This window comes from Pygocentrus nattereri, chromosome 2 (assembly GCF_015220715.1).
Source record: "Pygocentrus nattereri isolate fPygNat1 chromosome 2, fPygNat1.pri, whole genome shotgun sequence".
NCBI classification, from domain to species: Eukaryota; Metazoa; Chordata; class Actinopteri; order Characiformes; family Serrasalmidae; genus Pygocentrus; species Pygocentrus nattereri.
Genome location: NC_051212.1, coordinates 44,374,141 through 44,399,083, shown reverse-complemented (window position 1 = coordinate 44,399,083; position 24,943 = coordinate 44,374,141). Strand labels below are relative to the sequence as shown.

The 24,943-nt window shown below is 38.2% G+C and overlaps 1 pseudogene and 2 gene segments (V, D, J or C); all 3 read right to left on the bottom strand.

Annotated features, from left to right (window-relative positions):
- Positions 1-645: 645 nt before the first annotated feature.
- Positions 646-1,262, bottom strand: LOC108416740. The segment is given in 2 exon segments: positions 646-1,064; positions 1,206-1,262. Coding segments are annotated over 2 exon segments (459 nt in total).
- Positions 1,263-3,655: 2,393 nt separating this feature from the next.
- On the bottom strand, positions 3,656-4,914 carry LOC119262072. The segment is given in 2 exon segments: positions 3,656-4,784; positions 4,875-4,914. Coding segments are annotated over 2 exon segments (363 nt in total).
- Positions 4,915-8,319: 3,405 nt separating this feature from the next.
- On the bottom strand, positions 8,320-24,008 carry LOC119262069 (annotated as a pseudogene).
- Positions 24,009-24,943: the final 935 nt, after the last annotated feature.

Genomic DNA, 24,943 nt, shown 5'->3' with positions numbered 1-24,943 from the left:
ATTTAGCACCAAAATGGTTCTTATTTTGTTATTAAAGAACACTTTTTGGTGCTATATAGAACCATTTTATAAAACTTTCTGTACAGAATCACATACAACACATTCTCAGTCATTTCACCATGCAAAGCTTCATGGTTCTAATTAGAACATTTCCTTTACTAAGGAACCCTTGAAGAACCATCTTTTTTTAGAGGAGCAGTATTACTGGTCTGTAGTAAAGATGCAGCTAAACATGTGTGCTTGCTGTAGTGAGTTCTGGCAGTACTGAATGACAGAACACGCTGCTGTGGTCATTCTCAAACAGATGAGCCTGGATCAGGAATGAAAATAACTTTAGCCACTCCAGCCAGCAACTCATGACTGAGCTCAACCCAACCTGTGTAAGTGATGTACAAGTGATAGAATGTCTCATAAAAGCTTTCTGCAATGAGAACATTGATCACAGATATTATCATATCAGCTAACAGTGCCTAAGCAAATAAGGCTTCAACTTATTTATGCACTGTTGCCACCTGCTGGATAGATTTTGAACTTCAATGATAAACATGCATTGAAGTATGGTTAAGACTGAAATTATTAATGAATTATTATTTTTTAAGGATTATTTTCAAAAACAGTATTCAAGCGCATTTTCAGACATCAAGGTTATGCAGCAACAAACATGAAAATGCCAGAGAGAGTATAAACAATAGTGTAAAGCTGACACAGTGGGTTTAAGGGGAACACTGGCAGGTTTTTGTACAGTCTATCTGGGTTTCCTGTCACTGTGGGCTGCTGGGCACAGTAGTAAAGGGCAGAGTCTGAAACTGCAGCAGAGGAAATCTCCAGGTGCACATGCATTTTGTCAGTAAACACTTTAGCAGACATACGAGGAGGACGAGGATCACTCATAGTTCCTTGTAGGGTAACGTACAGGAGAAACTCTGGCCTGGATCTGGGAAACTGACGATACCACTGAAGAGGGTAAGAAGTGCTACTGTAGTTGCAGGACAGAGTAACATGATCACCCTCTGAAACATGCATTTCTCCTACAAGAGGCTCAATTGTCTGCGCTGATGTTTCCCCTGGAAACAGAACAATATTGAAGATATAAAACCCTGGAATCTCTCACACAACAATTAAAAGTACCTGCTATTATATTTATGTTTCTCGTGTTTCTCATTATTTTTTGTAACATTTCGGAAATATCATTGAAGTTTTCTTACCTAAAAGCAGTGCTAGGAGAGAAAGGATAAAGAGCAGCATGTTGATAGAGATGTGAAGTGACTGAGTCACTCAGAGCTGAATGGGATCAGTGTAGCTCTCTGCTGAGATACACAGCTCCACCCATAATGCAGCTCATACACTCAATCACAATACACTGATGTCATGCCTCATTTCTTCATCTTCTGATCTTTTCATCTACAGGTTGATCCTAATCATAATTTAAGGGGTTTTGTATGAATATGTGTCTTATGTTCCAAATTTATACATAAGAACCTTTGTTCACATTTTATTTTAAAGGTCCCCTACATGCTCTACAGGTCATAGACAAACTTTCTGGTGATATTCAGTTGATTATCAATAACATTATGGTAAGGGTTAGGGCTAAGAATAGGTGTAGGTTTTACCTTGAGCTTAAGGTTAGTGTTAGGTTTAGGGTTAGGGATAGATTTAATAAACCCTTTCACACTAAACTTGAAGTTCAGATGAATTTAATGCATATGTAGTTGAATGTTACTTAAATATACACTTCACACTTACAAAGAATCTACAGTGGACCATCCAAATAAAGTGTTACCAAACTTTTTGATTTTAAATGGATTAAGTTAAGGAAGGTATAATTTTTCATTATGTTTAGATTATTATTCTTGCCTCACATTCCCTGAATTTGTTTCATCCATGATTTGTCTGTACTATGATTTCAAATCAAATCAAATCAAATTTATTTGTATAGCGCTTTTTACAACGGATGTTGTCACAAAGCAGCTTTACAGGATTTCAGAAAAGACAAAGTTTCCACAGGACTGAAAGAATGTACAGAATGTACAGAAACCCCCCAGTGGGCAAGCCAGGGGCAACAGTGGCAAGGAAAAACTCCCTCAGAACTGAGGAAGAAACCTTGGGAGGAACCAGGCTCACCAGGGGGGACCCATCCTCCTCTGGTCAAACTACCTACAAGTGATTATACTACTAATATTAATAGCAGTAATATTGATATTAGGAATATCTAGGAGTCTATGAGAACATCAGGGTAGGGTGGGCAGCTCATCCAAGGAGGTTGGTGGTAGCTGAGGCGTGGGCAGCTGGTCTGAAGTGGGTAGCAGGGGGGCTCGGCAGTCAGTCGTCCTTCAGTGTCCAGCCGGACATGTGGGCGGTTGTATACTCGGAAAAAAAAAGCAGGTAAATGGGATTAGTTTTGTTCTATCCGTTTGTACATAAACAGGGAATGTAAACATTTACAGAGTGTGGCTAACGACTCCGGCAGATCTGACTATGACAGCTTAACTAAAAGGAGAGAACCAGAAGGACACACAGACACGGCAGCACTCTGAAACAGTTCGGCATCCCTCCACTCCACCGTCCACAAACCTGAGTGACCGCGTGCGAGCAGCGGGACGACAGCACCAGCGTCTCAGTTTACTATAATTCCCTGTGTCCATGGACCCCTGGATCTGTTGCCCTTATTTAAGGGGGAACATTACCTACCAAAAGCTAAACTGAACAAGTGAGTTTTCAGCCTAGTCTTAAAGATTGAGACTGTGTCTGAGTCCCGAACAGTTTCAGGAAGATCATTCCAGAGTTTGGGGGCTTTATAAGAAAAAGCTCTTCCCCCAGATGAAACCTTCTGAATTCTAGGAACTATTAATAAGCCAGCGCTCTGGGATCTGAGTGGTCGTGATGGCTCATAATGAGAAATAAGGTCTTGCAGGTATTCAGGGGCAAGACCATGTAGGTCTTTATAAGTCAGTAAAATTATTTTATAATCAATACGGAATTTAATAGGTAGCCAATGAAGTGATGATAGCTTTTTGAGTTGAAGTTTGTTTAAATTCCTGCTCGTACATCCTGACAGTAGCGCATTACAGTTGTCTAGCCTAGAAGTAATAAAGGCATGTACTAGTGTTTCCGCATCACGCAGGGATAGGGCATTTCTGATCTTGGCAATGTTGCGAAGATGTAGAAAAGCTGTCCTAGTGATGCTGCCTATGTGTTGATCGAATGATAAATCTGAATCTATTATAACGCCGAGATTTTTTGCTTCTAGTCCAGGTGCGGCTGGAAAGTCGGCGAGATTTAAGATTAAATCTGGTAATTTACTTCTTGCTAATTTTGGACCCAGAAGGAGAACCTCTGTTTTGTTACTGTTTAATAGGAGGAAGTTGCGTGACATCCAGCCTTTCACGTCTTTTACACAGTCCTCCATTTTCTTTAACCTGTGTTGGTCATCAGGCTTGGCTGATATGTACAGTCGTCTGCATAACAATGAAAGTTTACGCCATGATTACTTATAACTGTGCCTAACGGTAACATGTATAGTGTAAATAGTAATGGTCCTAATATAGACCCCTGCGGAATTCCACATCTCACTTTTGAATAAGTGGAAGATAAATTGTTTACCCTAACGAACTGATAACGTTCTGATAGGTAAGATCTGAACCATGATAGGGCCGTCCCTGTGACTCCAACCATGTTTTCTAACCTTTCTAGGAGAATAGATTTGTGGATTTGTGTTCCTAAATAAAAATAGAAGCATGGATGAATTGGAATCTTTTCCCTATGTTACTAAATTAGGCTATAACATCATTTCCATGAGGTTTTGTTTCAAATTGACCTGTATTTTAACAGTAACATTGGTTTGTCTTAGAACAGTATAGTATCATGATACTCTAGTTCAGAGAACATGTACTGACCAATAGAGCCGAAATCACACAGTCTAGAACAGAAAATTCTGTCAGGTGGTTTGTATCTTCATAGACTGGCTAACTGATGATCCTCCTCACTCCACTGTTAGGGTGTGGTCAATGAATTTTACAGCAGTGTCATATTCTTCACTGGCCTCTGATGTTAATAGTTAAATCACTGGAATACTCAACATTATCCCACAGTTCACAGGGTATTAACATCTATCTGATTATAAGTGGACAGTGAGATGTGAAGTCATTTACAGCTGGTATTTCTATGAATCTCAAGCGCGTCTCCAGTGACTTCATGTGAACGGATTTCATGACGATGGGCACCGTGTACATTTACTGTGTTAGTTTCTTGCTGCGTTTGTTGTCAGACAGCGCAGCTGAAACTATATCCTGTGTCTGCCACACATGCTTTCACTTTTTTTACCTCAGAAATTTAACCTTGGTGGTTTCAGAGAGAGAATAAAAACAGATAATATATTGTGGTTTGGATGTTACTTTGATCTCTTTGTGTTCAAAGCAAACAGAAGGTGTGTGAGTTTTTGTAAAGCGTCTCAGAGACTTTGTATCACTGGGCTCTAACATCTCTAAGAGCACAGTAGTAGAGAGCTGTATCTGCCAGTCTTGGTTCTCTAAGAGTGAGCTCAGTGGAAGAGCTGGATGTAGTTGATGAAAATCTGTGGTCGGCAATATTACTGTCACTCCGCTGACGAGCACCTCTCAGCAGTAGATACTGTAGAGCTCTGTTAGGATACTGTCTGTACCAGTAGAGTATAACATATTGACTATTTGAGTCATAAGAGCATTTCAGTGTAACAGGTTCTCCTTCTTTTCCAGAAACATCAGTCTCCTGATCTTTTGATGGTCTGATTTCATCAGCACCAAACACACCTGAAAGAAAAATAGCAGAGAAATAATATTAGATATGTTAATAAAGTATCATTTTTCAATTATTTCTAAGCACATCTTCACAGTGAGTACCTGATGTGATGATGAGGATGATGAGGAGGTTTCTCTTCATTGTGAATATGATCAGATGGAGTCAGTAGTGTGTTTAAGCTCTCAGTGCTCTAATGCTGATCTGTGTGTTAGTGTGAGTCTCTCTGAAGTGAGTGCAGTTATGAGAAACTACAACAGGAAACTCCTGCTCTGGGGAGCTGCTCCACTGAGCTTTCTCTTTGTGGAAGATCAAAGCAGAAATAATAGTAGAACCACAAGCATAAGCTAAAACTTAATGATCAACAAATACTCAAAGTAATGTATAACAAGAACTTCAATTTGAAAGAAAACTGAACATTGTATGAAGGGACTATCCAAGCCTGCTAAAAAACTTTTTCCATCATTTGTTTGTGTTTAGGATTGAAGTTTAAAATAAATAATAAGAAAATAATTTAAAAAATAAGATTTATATATGATAATGTAATAATTCAGAGGAGAAAGTGTTAATTATCAATTAATAATTTAAAGGTTTATGTAATAATAAACTAGTAGTTTATAAAAGAAAAAAAATAGTTAATTATGAATTATATTTATGTGATTAAGCAGGGAAAGAATAGAATGAAAAAAGGACATCTATATTACATATATACATATATAACTGTGAGTACAGCCTGTGGTTTGGTGGTCATTCACTGTCCCTGTGTATGGCACTCGTACACATATCTGGCTGCAGTGGACGCTGATGGACCCTCTCCTAATATAATTATTAATTTATCTCTCTCTCTTTCTCTCAAACACACACGTAATGTCTATGTTGGTCACTGTGAGGGTCGTCCATTGTGACATCATTTGTGGCAGATAGATTTGGATTTTCTGAACATTCTGCCGTTCATTTCATACAAGAAAAAACAGCTTTGGACAGTCACTGTATGATCATATGTCAGATCAGTCTAAAAAAACAAGCATAGTATTCCCGTATATGATGAATTTCTGTTTTAAACTGTATAGTTGTATCTCAAGCATTATGGGCTTTAAACTGTTTACCAATGTTTGAGCATAGAATATTAATAAGGAGAAACATAAAGAACAGAAGGCTAAGTCAAGTGGAAAATTAGAAGAGGATAACAAAGAAAAGTAAGTTGGATTTGTCAGTCCAATTTAATGAATACAATGCATTGAGATCTGAGAGACATGATACATGATATGAGGTGATAATAGTCAAAACTTACATAACTCACTATTTAGGCAGTGTGGAGCCATTTGAGATTTAGCCTGGATTGGATGATACATCTGACTGAAACACAGACATTTGATGGAAGTAAACTAACCAAGTGATTATCTTTAGACTTGTACACTGCAGTTTTACAGTCAATCATAACTACTTAAATTCAAGTAGTGGTCATCCCAGTAATAAATAAATAAATGAAATTGTTGTAACGTTTACATTTTAGGGCAGAATTTTGCCTGACTGCTATTGTAATCAGTAGGCTGAAAAAGTCTCATTGAAAAAAGGCAAACAGCTCCTCCTACATGACACCAGCGGTTCTCTGTATGAATTATATAACAGTTCACTTCACTGTCCAGTGCAGGTGAGCTTCACACCAGGGTTTCTCAACCTGTGGGTTGCAGACCACCAGTGGGCTGTGAAGAACCTGTGGTCCATGGGACTATACTCAGGGGAAGCAGTAGTTTGTGGAGGGTCAGCAACGTCACTTTAAGTCATAAAAATGGTGGAAAGTTTAAAAAAAGTTTTCCTTAATAATGAAAAATATGAGATTCAAACATTTTCAAATTATAACCAATATAAATATTAATAGAGATGTACAAATAAAAACAGTAGTGGTGCTTATGGCACTTTGACCAAGGGCATCGATGCAGAGCCAGGTGAGTCGATAATGTGAGTTAATATTTTTCTGGAGAAAGTTAAACACATTTTCACACAAAAGTGGCCAAGTGACTGATTAAGTTAGCTAATCTGCCATCAGCAAGGTATCTTAGCATAGCAGGCATAGTTCATCTCTTTCATTCCAGCATTTTTTCACTTTTTTATATCACTGCAGCACAATAATCTGAGAACTGGTGGGTAGACAGCTTGCTATATATTGCAAAATGCCAAGTGGAGTTTATACGTGTGTGTGGCCTCTATGATTCTTTGGTTAACATACAGGTTACAAGACAAAACTATAATGGAAACATTTGCTAAGCCTCAGTCAAAATGCAGTAGAGAAAAATAACTGCTAAAAAGCCAGAATACCAGAATACACAAAACTCAGCTCATGATAGAGAAAAAAAAAATAACACATCGGTATCTGATCTTCAGTTTAGCAGTTTGTATAGATACATGTTAGATAATAGGCCTGTTTACTAAGTTATGCTAAACTACAGTTCATCCATGAGAAAGTAACTCCACCACTCTGTGAGATCACATAGATGCAAAATATTATCTCTCAGATTTTTCATCTATTTCTATCTGTGATTCTAAAAGGTTGTATATGTGGGTACAATGAAGTAAACAGCACGTTGCACAAAATATTAAGCAACAGTTGGTAATGCAAATTTGAGTATGAAGAAAACACATGAATTTGTGCCTCTGTCAGTCTGTTAGTGGTGGCATGATGGTATGGGGTATATTTTCCTGGCACACACACGTCTTTCCTGATTCGTTGGAATGACATTTGAGCAACGTATTACATGGGAACCTTATTGTCCATCAGATGCACAGTCAGAAGTCCAAAGTTGTCCACATGACTTGACAGTGAATTTCACTTATTGCATCAATATTTCCAGTCACCTGATCTCCATCTGAAGTAAACAGAACTAAACACAACCGCTGAATTACACCTGAGGTCCTTTCAACACATTATCAAGTCTTGACACATTTAGGCTGTTCTGAGTGCAAAATGATTGAATGCCACCCCTAAGATTTTGTAAAATAACTAATTATCTGAAGTTACATTGTATTTCTTAAAAAAATAAAGAAATAAAACCAATTTAAATAGATGTGAAACTACATAGACGCTACAGAAAGAGAACAAAAAATAAATCTGGCTTGTAGAGCTAAATGTGGCTGTAGTTGATTAGTCAGTTGTTGATAAGCAGTTACACTACATTGTGTTTAAAATGCACTGAATCTGATCAGTACTGACTGCTACCCTGCTACTGTCTTTCTGCTCCCTGTATAGATTCTCTACACTGAGTTCAGCAAACCTAAACATAGTTTGTGCTTTTCTACTGTAACTGTAACTGTCAGTGTTACTAGTTTCATTTCACCATTTCACAAATATTCACACTTAGACATTCTGAGGTGTTTATAGTGAAGTCATTCCTGTATTAAAAATGTATGGTATTTACATATTTTTGTAATGGAATGATGATAGAACTGATATGAATAATAATACATATAAAGTAAAATAAGAATAATCAATGTAATTTCTGATATCATAAACATAAACAATAATAATTTATTTCCTATTGGAGAGTTCCACACACACTGCTGGTTTGAATGTTACATGTATCTTATCATCAGAGTGAGCTGAGCTGAGTAGGTTTTTGTTGGAGTTGTGAGTGTTATGTAGTCACTGTGGGCTGCAGAGCGCAGTAATACACAGCAGAGTCACTCACACTCAGCTTCTGGATCATCAGTGGAGCTCTTCTTGTGCTGGAATTGAGTTTGGAGTGAAATCTCTCTCTGAACTCTGCTGCTGTATCTCCAGCCCCAAATGTACGTTTCAGTAAAATATATTTTGGAGAGTGATGATCTTTCTGTTGGTACCACAGCAGAGTTGGATTTGAGCTGTGGTGTTGTATTCACAATCTAAAGTCACTGTTTCTCTTTCAGATGCCCACTGCTGTCTTCTTGGCTGAAGAACTGTGTCCTTTCCTCGACATTCTGTGAAGATGAAATATGTCAGTGTTTCTAAAACTGCAGTATCTGACATGAACAGTAAAGCAGTACTTTATTAATGGAGATCATACATTACCTAAACAACATGCAAGAAGTATTAACAGAGTCCTCAGAAAATGTGTCCTGGTAAAGCAGTTCATCATGAAAACCAACAGCAAACCATGCAAGCTGCTCTCTGTCTGTCTGCCGTTATGTTTATTCTTTACTGAGGTACATTCTTTTAGAGCAGCATTTTCAAGGCTAGAAGTATGATAGATGTTAAAATAGCTCCCTCTGTTGGTGCAACGTATACTTCTTCAGTTTTTAGTCTGAGCTCAAAAAGGGGAATGATAAGCTGCTGAGTACATGTGAGGTGAAAAAAAACACAATATAACTTCATAATATTATATTTTACAATATGTTTGCTGAATATGAAAATTATATTCTCTTTTCAGGTCATAAAAATTAATGTCTTTTGTTTTTACATGTTTGGGTCAGGCCTGGATCATCCCATGGGTTTTATGGGCACATGCACAGGGGTCAAAGCCACCTTGTAGCCTTATTAAATACAGACTAAAGTCTTTTTGTAGCTGTAGTTTCATTTGATGCCTTTTAGACTGTTTTGGCTGAATGTTAAATTAACAATGTTGTAAAGTAGATTCTTAAAATGCTGCTATTAGTCTTTATAAGTCAAGGACAAAAAGAAATAAAAAGAAAATGCAATTATTCAACGGACTAAAACTACCTTTCATGTCATATTAATAGCAGGTCTATATAAATCTTGTGATGAACAGTGTCAGTGTTTGTTTGACTCTGTGCATCACTAAATTCACCCTCAGACAGGAAACTTTGCTAGCTAACATTTTTGAAGAACATGTTAGCTAGCATAAGAATGAATCTGATGAATAACTTGATAATTACCTGCTGGTTTATGTTCAGGTATGTTTTTGCAGAGAAAACTATGCTGGACACTTTAGACCCACTGAGGAACATCACTGATATCCTGGTGTCTTTATCCACACTGGAGGACCACTAATACATTACACTTGGGGACAGTATTGGCAAGGTAACTGGAGCAGAGATTCAATTGGAAAATCTTGAGTTTCACTAAAATCCTTTCTCTACTGGAAGCTACAGCCAGAGTACAGAAAGAACTCAGATATACATTCAGAAGTACAGAAAGAACTCAGATATACATTCTTTTCCACCTGGCTCTGAATGGTCTTGGACCTTTTCCACACAGGATCTCATAAAGCCCTACCACAAACAGCTACAGACCTTTGTGCAATCATGGTAGTTGTGCCTTTCTTGCACCCAATAGACCACTGTAGTCGTGTTGTCATTTTGTAGTTGGTGCCATGTTCTTATGCCCATATTAGGAACTCTGGGTCTAAGCTTCATTTCTCTATGGCCAGAATTCATAGGGTGTTTTGAAAAATCGTCTCTATCGCCCCCTGTGTTAAATACAAATGTTCAGAACCTGATACGTTTTGTCTTGTGAACATTTTTCTCTCAATTATCTCTGAATTACGATGTCATTAAAGTTAAAATATGAATATTGCTACATGTGAGCTAAAGCTACTGTGCACTGAATTCACATCATTTGACTGGCAGCCACCTTGAGTGGGTTTTGGCAGCGTAAATTTCCATGTACAGACTGAGGGCAGCTGAACAGAAGTCAGAACAAAATCAGGAGGTTTCCCTGCAGTTCTCTGTTCTTCATCTGATGCTCACTGAAACACGATAGATCTCTCCTTTTAGTTAGAATTGAAAAGATCTTCAAACATGCCTTCATCTGGCTGATCCAGTAAGTCCCAGTTTTATATCACTGCTCACCGCTGATAAACTGGTTTAGGCTCTCAGATTATCCTAATTATTATTTTAATGCTGGTAGGACATTCTCCAGCTTTTTGTTCGACTTTTCCTGTTCCACCTTTAATTGCGCAGCAGTTCAGAACATGACAACAAGCACCTGGCGAAAAAGAAGCTGACTTCAGCTTCATGGAGGGTTGAAAGGCGTGATATGGGGAGGTTTCATTATTAAAGCTTAAATTCAGCCTCGTAGTTTTTAACACGGGAAGTATTTTTAATAATGAGTTTTAGCCTAACAAAATATCCCACCTAGAGGTTTTATTTATTAGTATACCTGTAAATGTGCTAAAGTAGAACATTTTGATAAGATAGCACAGCTCGTCAGAGCACCGCTACAGCCCACCTTAGTTTTGTGTAGCTTAGTGACATCAAATTTGCAGGTAGACAAAAATTCTGGAGATTTTTATTTAACACAGGATCAATAGAGGTGACTGCTCTAAAACCCTTAGACCCCAAGTTTCTAAAATGGGCATAACAAGAACATACACACACACACACACACACACACACACACACACACACACACAATGACTCTTGTTACAAAACAATACTGATTGCTTCCTACATTAATCAATTAGTGTTGGCATCACCAGTAAAAACTGATGCACATTTTCCCATCAAAACATGAAAAGCAGGTACAGTTGACCATTTGGCCATTTGTTAGACCAGCAGTTTGATCAGCATAGAGTTTCAGTTTAATGTTTAACTGCTCAGCTTATGTTGATTATACATGTTTTTATAACTCTTACTAGTCTCAGAGGCTGGGAGACTAAGGAATACTATAGAAAGTACAGAGGACAGACATATGTTGCTAAAAAGAAAACAAAAATATTTACTAATTCATATCACAGAAATAGAATCTTAAATCCTGGATTGTGCTGCATTTTTTAAACAACAACATTGAAGACATTTTAAGCAGGGTTGAATACTGAATATGTGGATTGTACGTTGATTGTAACATGAAGCTAACGGGTTTATTTGTGGGCTTGTGGGGTTGATTGTGATGATGTCACAGTGACTCAGGTCACAGCAGAGTCTCTCTCACACACACACACACACACACACACACACACACACACACACACACACACGTAATGTCTATGAAGGTCATTGTGAGGGTCGTCCATTGTGACATTGTGGCAGGTAGATTTGGATTTTCTGAACTGTCTGTCATTCATTTCATTTAAGAAAAAAACAGTTTGGACAGTCACTGTGTGAACACTGTACATCAGATTGTTTTACAGATTGTTTTGTTTACATATTTTTGAGTGTAAAGTATTAATGAAGAAAAATCTGAAGAACAGTAGGCTGCTAAGCCAACTGCAGAATAAGAAGATAATTTATAGTTACTCTTGTAACCTGAATCCAGATAACAGCAATGTAATAGACCCAGCTTGTTAATTCAATGTCTTACCTTTCAAACTATAAACTGGCAGATACTAAAATTCTGTCTGGCCACATCTCGGCCCAATACTGCACGCCGATCTCAAACCTTATTGGCTGAGACTTTGGTTTGAATCTAAGCCGAATTCTGGCCCAAATGCTCGACTAACACCCGGGTACGCCGTGATATTAACATGCCCAGCCAGCAAAACTTACTCACTTCATTCACTTCCAGATATTTTCTGCATAAGTCGAAATCTCTGGTGTTCTGGTGTGCGATACGTCTGCGCGTCCGCCATTTTGGAGCGGTCAAGATCTGCTTGTGAACAAATTTCCGTGTATTGAGTCTCAGGGTTAAATCAGCCACAACTTCCTTATTGTTCGATAGAAATATTTACTGTAACTGGACGAGAAGCGGGCAAACATATAGATTTTCCCAATTGATGTCACAAACAGCCATTATGACGTAGTTCCATATAGAACTTTGTCCTACTCAGTCATTCTGCAGCAACCCCCAACATTCTAATGCCTGAAGTGTCTTATAGATAATATTCCGATGACGTCACAGTCGCGCTGCCACCAATTTGGTTGTCACCTTCAAATTCATTCAGCGGTGCTGCGGCGGTTTGTAATGAGATAACAAAGTCATAACCGACCCAGCAAAGAGAGAAAAACATTTTTGCAACACTTAAATGTGTGAAGCATATTATTCAGTGTATCTGAGTCTACTGACTTGATTTCTTTCGGTTTGTGGTTGTACTGATGACAAACGAAAGCTGTAATCTAAACGCTGGGATATAGTTTTCGTGTTCCAAACCGCACACTTAGCACCCTAAATAGTGTACAAACATATCGCCTATACATTCAGAAGTGCACTCTTTAGTGTAGTAGGTGAAGTACAGCAGTGTGTGGTTTGGGACGCAGCGTTAGATCAGCCAGTGAGACGCGATCAGCAGCTCCAACGGCTGATTGTAGCTTCGCTGTGCTGCACATTAACTGCTCAGTAAACGTCTCCGAGCAAAAGTCTGAGGTCATTTGTTGATCAAGGATTATTTATTGAGGTAAACTGATGTATTTATTGAGCTGATGTGGCTTCGTATTCGTCACTTTTAAATTATTTCTACATTTAAGGTGGAACGGAAAATTCAAATGAGAAGCTGGCGAGTGAGAAACTAAGCTGAGCTTGATTTTTATGCATGGGTTTATTATTAATGAGCTTTGGTAGCCACTTTTATTAGTTATTGTAAAATATCACACACTGGAATGTTCTGAACTCTGGAGAGTTGCAGGTTATGCGGATCCAGCCCACCAATCTAGCTGATCTTCACCAAACGCGTCAAAGTCCTGACTTGAATCCCATCTTAAGACCTTACACCAGTTCGTGCTTGAAAAGCCTCCAGTGTAGCCAAATTACAGAGTCCAAATACCTCCACAATGATGTAAAAAAGACTCGTTACAAGTTATCGCGATTGTTTGACTGCAGTTGCTGCTGGCAATGTTTTCAAGTTTATTTGTCATTTGCGCAACATGTCAGAACATTTATGCATTGAAATGCTTGTGTTGAGGCTCAGATAATCACTCTACAGAAAGTAAAATATATGTTAAAAAAAGAAATATATTAAATTTACACAATATCTAGAGAAATTATACACTAAATATAGACACAATACACACAGGACACAGAGACAATATACTGTACATTAAAAGTGACTTGTGACTTGAGCGTATTCAGAAGCCTGACAGCCTGTGGGCAGAAACTGTTCATTAGCCGGGTTGTTCTAGCCTGGATGCTGTGGAATCTCCTGCCTGATGGCAGGATGGTGAACAGGCTGTGTGCTGGGTGACCGCTGTCTGACGGGATCTTTTTGATTTTCCTGAGGCAGCGGGACTGGTACTCTCTATGGTGCACCTGTAGAAGTTGGTGAGGATCTGAGGATGCAGACCAAACTTCCTAAGCCTACGCAGGAAGAAGAGACACTGATGGGCAGATCACATTAGTGTTTGTGTGGTGGGTCCAAGTGAGGTCATCAGTGAGTTGTATGCCGAGAACCTTCACACTGCTGACTCTCTCCACTTCGGCTCCATTGACGGATAGGGGAGAGTGACCACCCCTCTGCAGCTTCCTGTAGTCCACGATCATCTCCTTTGTTTTGCTGATGTTGAGACAGAGATTGTTGTCATGGCACCACTCTGACAGAGCGCTGACCTTGTCTCTGTAGGCTGTTTCATCTCCATCAGTGATGAGGCCTAGGATGGTGGTGTCATCAGCAAATTTGAAGATGATGTTAGAAGTGTGTTTGACTACACAGTCATGTGTATACAGGAAGTACAGGAGGGCATTGAGCAGATGTGAGCTTTGACCACACGCTCAAAGCATTTCATAACTGTAGATGTCAGTGCAACAGGGTGGCAGTAATTCAGGCAGGTGACAGATGATTTCTTGGGGACTGGAACAGTTGTGGTTTCCTTAAAGCACTTGGGAATTACTGACAGTCTTAAGGAGAGGTTAAAGATGTCAGTGAAAACCTCAGCCAGCTGGTTGGCACATGCTTTAAGCACCCGGCTGTGGATGCCGTCAGGACCGGGTGCCTTGCATGGGTTAACTGCCCTGAAGGATCTTACCACCACAGACAGGGGAATGGCTAGAGTGCAGCTCTCCTCATCTACTGGGAGTTCTTCAGCAGGTGAGGTGTTAGTTGCCTCAAAATGAGCATAATGAGCATTGAGTTCATCTGCAAGTGAGGAGGAAGAGCCCCTATCACAGATCACACCTTCTTTGTAGTCAGTGATGGTGCACAGGCCACTCCTCATACGTCTGAAATCAGAGCCAAGATAGCTGGATTACACTCTGTCCCTGTAGCTCCTTTTGGCCAGCTTGATGGTTCTTTGAAGGTCATATCTGGCATTCTTGTAGCTAGCCGGATCACCAGACTTGTAGGTGGCAGCCCGAGCTCTTAGTTTGCCTTGAACCTCAGCATTGATCCAGGGTTTCTGGTTGGGAAATGATCTGACATTGATTTTTGGTGCAATGTCTTCAGTGCACCTGTCCAGGGTCTATCCTGCCTTCCGCTTGATGACCGCTGGGATAGGTTCCAGCACCCCCCTGCAACTCTGAGGGAGAAGCGGCTTAGAAAATGTGTGTGTGTGTTTCCGACAATGGTGCCACAACCATTACTTTTTCATATGGGTGATACAGGTTTTGAAATCTTTATCTTCAATGAATAGATTAATCATTTAAAAGCTGCTTCTTGTGTTTAATCATGTTGTCTTTATCTTTATCTGATGTGACAAACCAGCAAAAATAAAGGAAATCAGGTGTGAATACTTTTTCATGGTGCACAGTGAAAATTTCATGATCTCAAAATCTCTTTACATTAACCCGCCTTAAAAATGAAGAATGTTTGCTTTTTCTGTCTGCGTTAACATTTGCCTGATTAATGTTAACTGTCTGGCCTGTAAAGTTCACTGCATTCAGCCTTTCACAGTAAAACAGTGACTGAACTTAATCAGTAGAACAGTATTAAATATGGTTACCAGTACTATTTTGGCTTGCGCATGCATTCACCAGGGTATTAACTCCTCACTATTTAGGATTGCTGCTACTAGATTTCCTGCTGACTCACTCAAAGCAACTTTCTGGCTGCATCTGTAAAGAATCTCACACATCGAAAACACAAGACGGTGCAGCAAGTGCCTCGATGATGTCAGATTTCATTCCATATTCTCAAGTTTCTTTCCATATATATATATATATTAGGGCTGTCAAATGATTAAAAATTTTAATTTGATTAATCTCAGAATTTCATATAGTTAATCATGATTAATCACATTTTTTTTTTAAATCTGTGTAAATGTTGTAGAAAATAAGGATTTTTAAGTGAAATATTACAATTGAAATGGTGAACTCATTTTATGCTAAATGTACTTACATTAAAAACTGCTGGGACAAGAGAAAACTGTAAGGGAGTTTTATTCACTCACATACTAGGCAGTAATACTGAACCTACAAAACACAAAATTGGATTTGTAATAGACTGGGGAGCTGTAGTCTCAAATATAAGACATGTAGTCTCATACTACTGTGTCTCAGCTCAGATATGTGTAACAAAGGAAAATAAAAACTACATAAAACTTCAATTGTGCTGAGGTTGTATTCAGTCACAGCCTATAGGACTTCACAGTCCTGCGCAAACAAAAATAAATTACACAAAGTTGGACTTCATTAAAGACATGTAGTGTCATACCACAGTGCTACAGCATTGTAAACAGCATGTAAACGTGGCTACTCATTAGCCACGTTTACATGCAGCCTAATAATGCGTTAATAATCCGAATAATAGCTCAATCGGAATAGAATACGTCCATGTAAACACCTTAATCGGAATGGTCTAGTCCGATTGAGGCCATTCGGAATACAATTTCTGTCTGATTGAACGAGGTGGGTAAACCTCAAAATAACCCGTTAAATAGAAGAATATTAGTCGTGTAAACGCCTGAATCCGATTACACTCCAAACGGAACGTGTGAGTACGTTCTGCGCATGCGCGTCGCGTCATAGCGAAAGGTTTATTCCGTTCAACACGACTGGACCTCACGGGATGTTCGCTGTCATGGTAACGGTTACTCTAAACGCTGCTCCACGCATGCGCGTCATTATGAGTGTAATTATGAGTTTATGAAAATCAGTGGAAATTCTGGAAATACTGACTATGTGGTTGTTGTAGTTCTTCTCAGTGAGTCAGATCAAATGACTGAACTTAATAAGATCTGGCTATTTCAGTCCCTGAGCAGCTTAATTGTTTACTAAATTAAGCAAGTTGGCTTACTTTCTAAATAACTAACCAAAATGACACTGTCCAAAATCACATTGTGTGTTAAAAAAGAAAACAAAAACATGACACTACATTGAGAGATGAAGAAAATCTGATCTGAAGAGCTAAATTTGACACCAGACGTCACACGTCAGTTACACTACATTTTGGTTAAAGATGAGCTGTATATGATCCATAGTGTACTGAGGTGGGACGTGACATGGTACATGCAAGCTTGAGTGAGGGTGGTAGATCTTCAGGACCAGGATTGAGCACACATGCGGCATGGGATTAAACAAGACAGAAACCTTCTTAAATGCTTCTGAGTTCTGAGTGCCAAAGAGTTTTTGTACAGTGTTTCATGGTTTCCTGTCACTGTGGGCCTCAGAGCACAGTAGTAGAGTGCAGAATCTGATACTGCAGCAGAGGAGATCAACAGATCCACGTGGTTTTTCTGTTCATTTACTTTCGCAGACACTCCTGCAACTGGAGGAACAGCTTTTTGTGTAATGTTAGCTTCATTGACCAAGATCAGGAACTCAGGTCTGTATCTGGAATACTGACGATACCACAGCAGATCATCAGTTGTTGTAGATCCATTGTATTTGCAGGACAAAGTTATAGAATCTCCCTCTAGGACATTAACAGTGGAAGAACTTGGTTTTATTCCCTCACCAGACGTGTTGCCTGCTGAAGAGATAAATCATATATCATCAATAAGATTTTTTAAAAATTAGGTTTAAGGATTCATTTAGCAAATTAAACCCTTTTTCCACTGTATGTTTGGAGATGTAACTTTTTTGCATACAAAGTGCTGCATTAGTTGTATGTATCTTACCTAACATGAGAAAAAGAAGCCACCATCCACCAAGGCATGCCATGACTGAACAGCAGTTCATTATAGCTCAGTTTTGCTGTGTGTGCTTCATGTTACTTCAGTTTCCCCTAAAACAGGAACACATGACAACATCTGTCAGTTCTTAAAGAATTTCTTAAATAAATCTGCCCTCTGCTGGAAGATTCCTGTAATTATGCCTCTGTGAATGAAAAGAACGTTCACATCAAAACAGCATATGATTCAGTGCTGGGTATTTTCCACAGCTAATGAGATGGAGTTGAGATTCATGTCATTAGAAATTTGAATTTGAATTAAAAAATCTGAATTCTAAACTGAAACTGAATTAGGGTTTGCAATAAAGTAATATTAAATCTGTAACTAAAATGTACAGATGATGATCTACAGTCTCTCAAAATTCAATTTCTAAAAAGTGTTGTTTTTGTATTGATTCAAATTTTCAGATTCGCTTTTTACAATAACATCCAGAAGTCGTACAAGCAAAAACCCATATAGCTTTAATATGACACATACAACTTAGTAGAGTAACCCAAATAGGAAACTGCCATAAACTGAAGAATATAAATTATCTTCTAAAATGACTTTTCTAAGTACAGTTCATTCAGAGAGTTACCTAAGTAAATGTAATGGTGTAAATACAGCATGCAGCTACTTATTGTGGATATTGGATCATGATTTAGTGCAGATATGGCAGGTTTACACTAACCCTTTTCAAATGTAGCATCAATATCCAGATACGTTCGTATTCTTGTGTTTAAATAAAGCTTTCATTGTATGTCACTCTAGTGATGTTAGAGTTTGCATTATTAAAGCTTGTTTTATTAAAACTGAAAGAAGTAGCATTACTACAGCTGTCTGTGACCAGGAGTGAAAGAGATCACAACTGGCCTCTCTCTCTCTGGGTGGGTACGATGACCATCTGTCACTCTACATGATGGGGTGGTGGGTTCTGAAATACAACTGATAACGTGTGAGTCATCTGTGGGTTGTTAGTAGAGTTTGGTATTTGTGTCGTTAGCGAACATTTATTAAACTGTGATATTCAGGTCTTAGACTTATCTATAAACTTAAACGCTGTTCAGACACATGAGCACGCAAGGTAATTTGGCTAATAAACAGGCATCTCATTTGTCCACAATTCAGACTTTGAAATTAGGCTCAGTGATATGGGTGATAAATTTCTTATGACTGACTATATTAGAAACACAGGGTGATATTCAAAATTGATGACTTCAATATGTTATTTAAGGGGACACGTTGTTCCAGGCGTACAATGATTACTGGGCAAATCTCACTGAACTAAACAGGCTCTAATGCTTATGATTCTCCTTAGGTTATATAATACAGTTCTCTAAGGGGAGAACTAAATAACTCAGACAGTCTGTTTAAGGACTTGTTTCTAAATTTAAGTGAGACACAATATTGGTCTAATGCTGACCTAAGTCATTTTTAAAGTGGAAATAAAATTTCAACCTGTACAACCTCTCACTTCAAGTACAACACAGAGTCATGTCACGCAAGTAATTGCTAAAATGTTTCTACACCATTGCTAGGTTGTATCTAGAGAGTGCTAGGGGTTTGCTAGGGTGTGTGCATGTGTGTGTGCATGTGTTGTGTTTTTTAACGATAAGTTTTATAGCTTTAACACATACCTTTGATCCGACTTTGGATAATGACTATCAAGTCTATAGGTGAATCAAGAAAGTTTTGATATTTACTGCCTTTTTTCCAGTACCTTTTCTAAAACGGTTGCAAAAACTAGTCGCAAAAGATGAAGGCAGTGTTTATCACTTTCTAATAATAATAGTTGAATGCCAAGCAAGCTATAATCTAATTGACCCCTTTAAAGGCCAGTTTTATTACAAACTTTTATAACATAAGAATATCTCAAGTTTGCATTGGAGTCCCTGTAGTTGTAGTTGTAGTTGAAGGCTGATTAATAAGCCTTAGTGTGTAATTAGCCTGGGAATTTTAATATTACATTTTAACTGTTTATTTAAAAGGGTATTTTTAGGATTAGGTCTTTTCTTGATTCCTGCAAAAAGAAAATTTACTCGAACATTCACATTCAATTTAGAATTTGATCTGCTTACAGAATAACAGATCTGCTTAGAATAACAGAGTAACTTTGACTATAATTTTAATATATTCTAATTTTCAAATACTGAAAATGTCATGATTGGCCCCTCCCAGTCCTGTACGTGTTTGTGTTTTGGTATAGTCCACGTGCTTCATTGTTTTGGTATCCGTAGTCCTGCCCCTTGTTTTGTAACCCCGCCCCTGATTGTTTTCACCTGTCCCTCGTCTTCTCGGTGTCGTATTTAAGCCCTGTGTTTGCCCTTTGTTTTCGCTGGTCTTTGTGTTGATCTTTGTTAGTTGTTATATGCTGTGTTGGATGTTCTGTTTGCTCTGTTGTATTCTGGTTTATGTCATGTCTGCCCCCCGATCTATCCATGTTGGCTCTATGACCCTGGACTGTCTCGACCCTGATTTTGGATTTACTCTTAATAAATCTTGCTTATCTCAGCACATGCATCTGCCTCCTCGCTCCCTGTTACAGAAAATACTACTACTACTACTATTACTAATAATATTTATTATTATTATTATTATTATTGTTGTTGTTGTTGTTGTTGTTAAAATAATATTATTATTCTTTTCAAACAACACAGCCCCTGGCCTTGTAAAGGTCTGTGAACTCCACGGCCAAGATATGTATTGTTCTTTTAGCTGCTGACAATGGGAAACCTTGTCCCACCAAAAAAGCAGCTAATTTTTTTTATTTTTCTTACCACAGCCATTTCAGAGAGAGTGTAATAACAGATAATACATTGTGGTTTGAATGTTACTTTGATCTACTTGTGTTCAAAGCAAACAGATGGTGTGTGAGTTTTTGTAAAGCGTCTCTGAGACTTTGTATCACTGGGCTCCAACTCTAAGAGCACAGTAGTAGAGAGCTGTATCTGACAGTCTTAGTTCTGTTGTTCTGAGTTCAGTGGATATTCTGGTTGCAGTAGACTCAAATCTTCTGTCTGCAGTGTTGCTATAACTACTCCATGATCGAGCCCCTCTATCCAGTAAATACTGTAGAGCTCTGTTAGGATACTGTCTGTACCAGTAGAGATAGACATAATCACTACTTGAGTCATAAGAGCATTTCAGTGTAACAGGTTCTCCCTCTTTTATATTGACATCAGTCTCCTGATCTTCTGATGGCCTAATATGTTCAGCACCAAACACACCTGAAAGAAAAGTAGAATTTGAAGATTATTTAAAATTTTAATAAAATGTTATTTAAATATTTCTAAGCACATCTTCACAGTGAGTACCTGATGTGATGATGAGGATGATGAGGAGGTTTCTCTTCATTGTGAATATGATCAGATGGAGTCAGTAGTGTGTTTAAGCTCTCAGTGCTCTAATGCTGATCTGTGTGTTAGTGTGAGTCTCTCTGAAGTGAGTGCAGTTATGAGAAACTACAACAGGAAACTCCTGCTCTGGGGAGCTGCTCCACTGAGCTTTCTGTCTTTGTGGAAGATCAAAATCTAGAACAATTAAAATAGTTAGAACTTTTTAAACTGCTACGAAAGTCTCAAATGTTTGACTACTAAACAGGTAATGAGCATAGAACCGCAATTTTTGGCCAAGAAAAAATTACTTCTGGTAAAATTCTCTTCTGGCTTAAGAAATTTCACATTAGTCTTTGCTGTTGTTTTTACATCCAGTCACTGGAACTTTAACTCACTACATTAAACATAATATTCACTTCAGCAAAGAAAAAAATGTGTTATGGTATAATATTGTGAAACAGTATGAAGTAGTCTTGCACAGTTTAACACAACAACATTAATTCTTCAGATGATAACTTTACCTTAAAAGGTCCAGCCTGTCATGAACCCTCCCCTGACCTGGTGGACATATGCATCTTTTACAAAATGCAAGAGAAACAGTCCCTGTAATCCAATATATTGATGTTATTTTATTTTGTATGTTATTTATTTTTTCAAATACATAACATGCACACCTACAAGCAAACAGTATAATAGCGGATCATTGTATGATCACACATCTATGTATGTATGTATTTATTCAGCTTTTGGTGAAAGTGGTCTTTTTAAAAACTACAACCCCAATTTCAATGAAGTTGGGACGTTGTGTAAAACAGAAATAAAAACAGAATACGATGATTTGCAAACCCTTTTCAACCTATATTCAATTGAATGCACTACAAAGACAAGATATTTAATGTTCAAACGGATAAACTTTATAGTTTTTTGCAAATATTCACTCATTTTGAATTTGATGCCTGCAACACATTCCAAAGAAGTTGGGACAGGGGCATGTTTACCGCTGTGTTACATCACCTTTCCTTTTAACAACACTCAATAAGTGTTTGGGAACTGAGGACACCAATTGTTGAAGCTTTGTAGGTGGAATTCTTTCCCATTCTTGCTTGATGTACAACTTCAGTTGCTCAACAGTCCGGGGTCTCCGTTGTCGTATTTTGCGCTTTATAATGTGCCATAGGTTTTCAGGTCTGGGCTGCAGGCATGCTAGTCTAGTACCTGCACTCTTTTACTACAAAGCCATGCTGTTGTAACATGTGCAGAATGTGGCTTGGCATTGTCTTGCTGAAATAAGCAGGACGTCCCTGAAAAAGATGTCTTTTCCACTTTGCGTCAGTCCATCTCAGATGAGTTCGGGCCCAGAGAAGCCGGCGGTGTTTCTGGGTGTTGTTGATATATGGCTTTCACTTTGCATGGCAGAGTTTTAAGTTGCACATATAGATGGAGCGACGAACTGTGTTCACAGACAATGATTTTCTGAAGTGTTCCTGAGCCCATGTGGTAATATCGTCGTGCACGTTGAGAAACGTTGTTCTTAAACTGTTGGACTATTTGCTCACAAAGTTGTTCACAAAGTGGTGAACCTCGCCCCATCCTTGATTGTGAATGACTGAGCCTTTCAGGGATGCTCCCTGTGTACCCAGTCATGACACTCACCTGTGGAATGTTCCAAACAGGTGTTTTTTGAGCATTCCTCAACTTGGTGGACAGTAACTAAGTAAATGTAATTCGTTACTGTACTTAAGTAGTTTTTTTGTGTATCTGTACTTTACTTAAGTATTTCCATTTTGGGCGACTTTTTACTTTCACTCCACTACATTTCAAAGTCAAATATCTTACATTTTACTCCATTGAGAAATCTGTCGTTCCTTTTGGTTTTTGTGTGTATAAAAACGTAACATGTCAAAATCAAAAAGTGAACACTAATCAGGGCACAGTGGTCACTTTGTTCTCAGCTTTGACCTGTTGGTCATACTGACCCAGTGCAAGCACACGGTTCAATGTCAGTTCAGCAACGTAAAAATGTGGGAGCACATACGTCGACCTAAATGATGGACCTAACCTAACTTTGTGTAAATAGACCACAATATAGAAATATGTACACATATGCAGTTGTGACTGGCATTTTTTTTTCAGAGACAGAGACCTATACATCAACACAGTAAACGTAAAAGAGTTTAAAGACAGTTTTATTCAGCTTGTAACTAATTTACAAAGTAATCTTAAACTGAAACTTTGCTTGTTTGTATAAAGTGATTTCAGAGCCACTCAGTTCTCCCTGATGGAAACTGTTTGCCTTCAGTGTTTTGTGCTTATGATCATTTAAATAGATGTCAACGTCACTAATTAATGACGTTCTATTAAAAGACTGGTTTAACAACAGAGACACTGGAGGATTTTCACCTAAAATGAGTTCATGAAGCGAGTCTTGTTATAAAAATGATAACAGGACATCAGAGCCATAATTAATCTTTTAGTACTTTTACTTTCGATAATTAAGTACATTTGAAGGTACATTGAATACTTTTGTACTTTTACTCAAGTTGACGTCTAGAGTAAGGACTTCTACTTTTACTGGAGTAATATTTTACCTTGGTATCTCTAACTCAAGTACATGATTTGTGTACTTCGTCCACCTCTGCAGTAGACTCAAATCCATGGTCTGCAGTGTTGCCAGCACCAGTGCCTGATCGAGCACCTCTGTACAGTAAATACTGTAGAGCTCTGTTAGGATACTGTCTGTACCAGTAGAGATAGACATACTGTCTACTTGTTTTATAAGAGCATTTCAGTGTAACAGGTTCTCCTTCTTTTCTAAAAACATCAGTCTTCTGATCTTCTGATGGTCGAATTTCATCAGCACCAAACACACCTAAAAGTGGAATAGAATTAACAAATAGATTTAAATAAAATGTCATTATGCTAAAGTTTTGAGCACATCTTCACAGTGAGTACCTGATGTGATGATGAGGATGATGAGGAGGTTTCTCTTCATTGTGAATGTGATCAGATGGAGTCAGTAGTGTGTTTAAGCTCTCAGTGCTCTAATGCTGATCTGAGTGTTAGTGTGAGTCTCTCTGAAGTGAGTGCAGTTATGAGAAACTACAACAGGAAACTCCTGCTCTGGGAAGCTGCTTCACTGTGCTTTCTGTCTTTGTGGAAAATTAAAATATAAATAAAAACAGAAGCAAAACATTAGGTAAATGAACCTAAGCAGAAATCAAATTTTAACAATTGCAGAATTCCCCAACAGGTGTAACCACATAGCAGAATCACCAGCTTTTAATAACTCTTGCAGAGCTCTGTAAGTTGTCTTCAGTTGGAATTTAGTACTAATTCAGCACTGCAGGTTTTCAATCAGGACATTTTCTATGACAGAACAAACTGTTCAATATTTTTGATTAAATGGCATACGACTTTTACTCCTATAAAAGATGAAATTAAGACATGAATATATTTGCTACTTTTGTCAGCTCTTTGTGTGCAGGACTTAATACTAAATGTGTGCATTTTTAGGTTTAATGTTCAGAACTGCAGGTTTGTGTATGACGGTTGAATGTGATGATGCCACGGTGGCTTGCTGGACACAGCAGTACAAAGAGTCCCCCTCTCTCAGACACATACACACACATACAGTTTCTGGATTGTCAAAAAGTTTTGATGTCTTTTAAATTCATGATTATTGTATATGTAAATTATTGAATGATATAGTGAAACAGCATAATTTGCCCTGAACAGTTCAACACAGCTGAGAGTAAATCATGCATTCATTAGCTGCTACTTGTACCACCTTAACATGTCCAGTGTGTCATGCACCTTCGTCTCACTTGGAAGACGAATTAAAACATAAAATAAATTACTTCATATTTGACATTACATTTCTATTTTGAAGCTTGATTATGTGTTTGTGATTTTTAAGACACTTTACTCATGTTTTCTATTTTGTATTTGGATTTTGA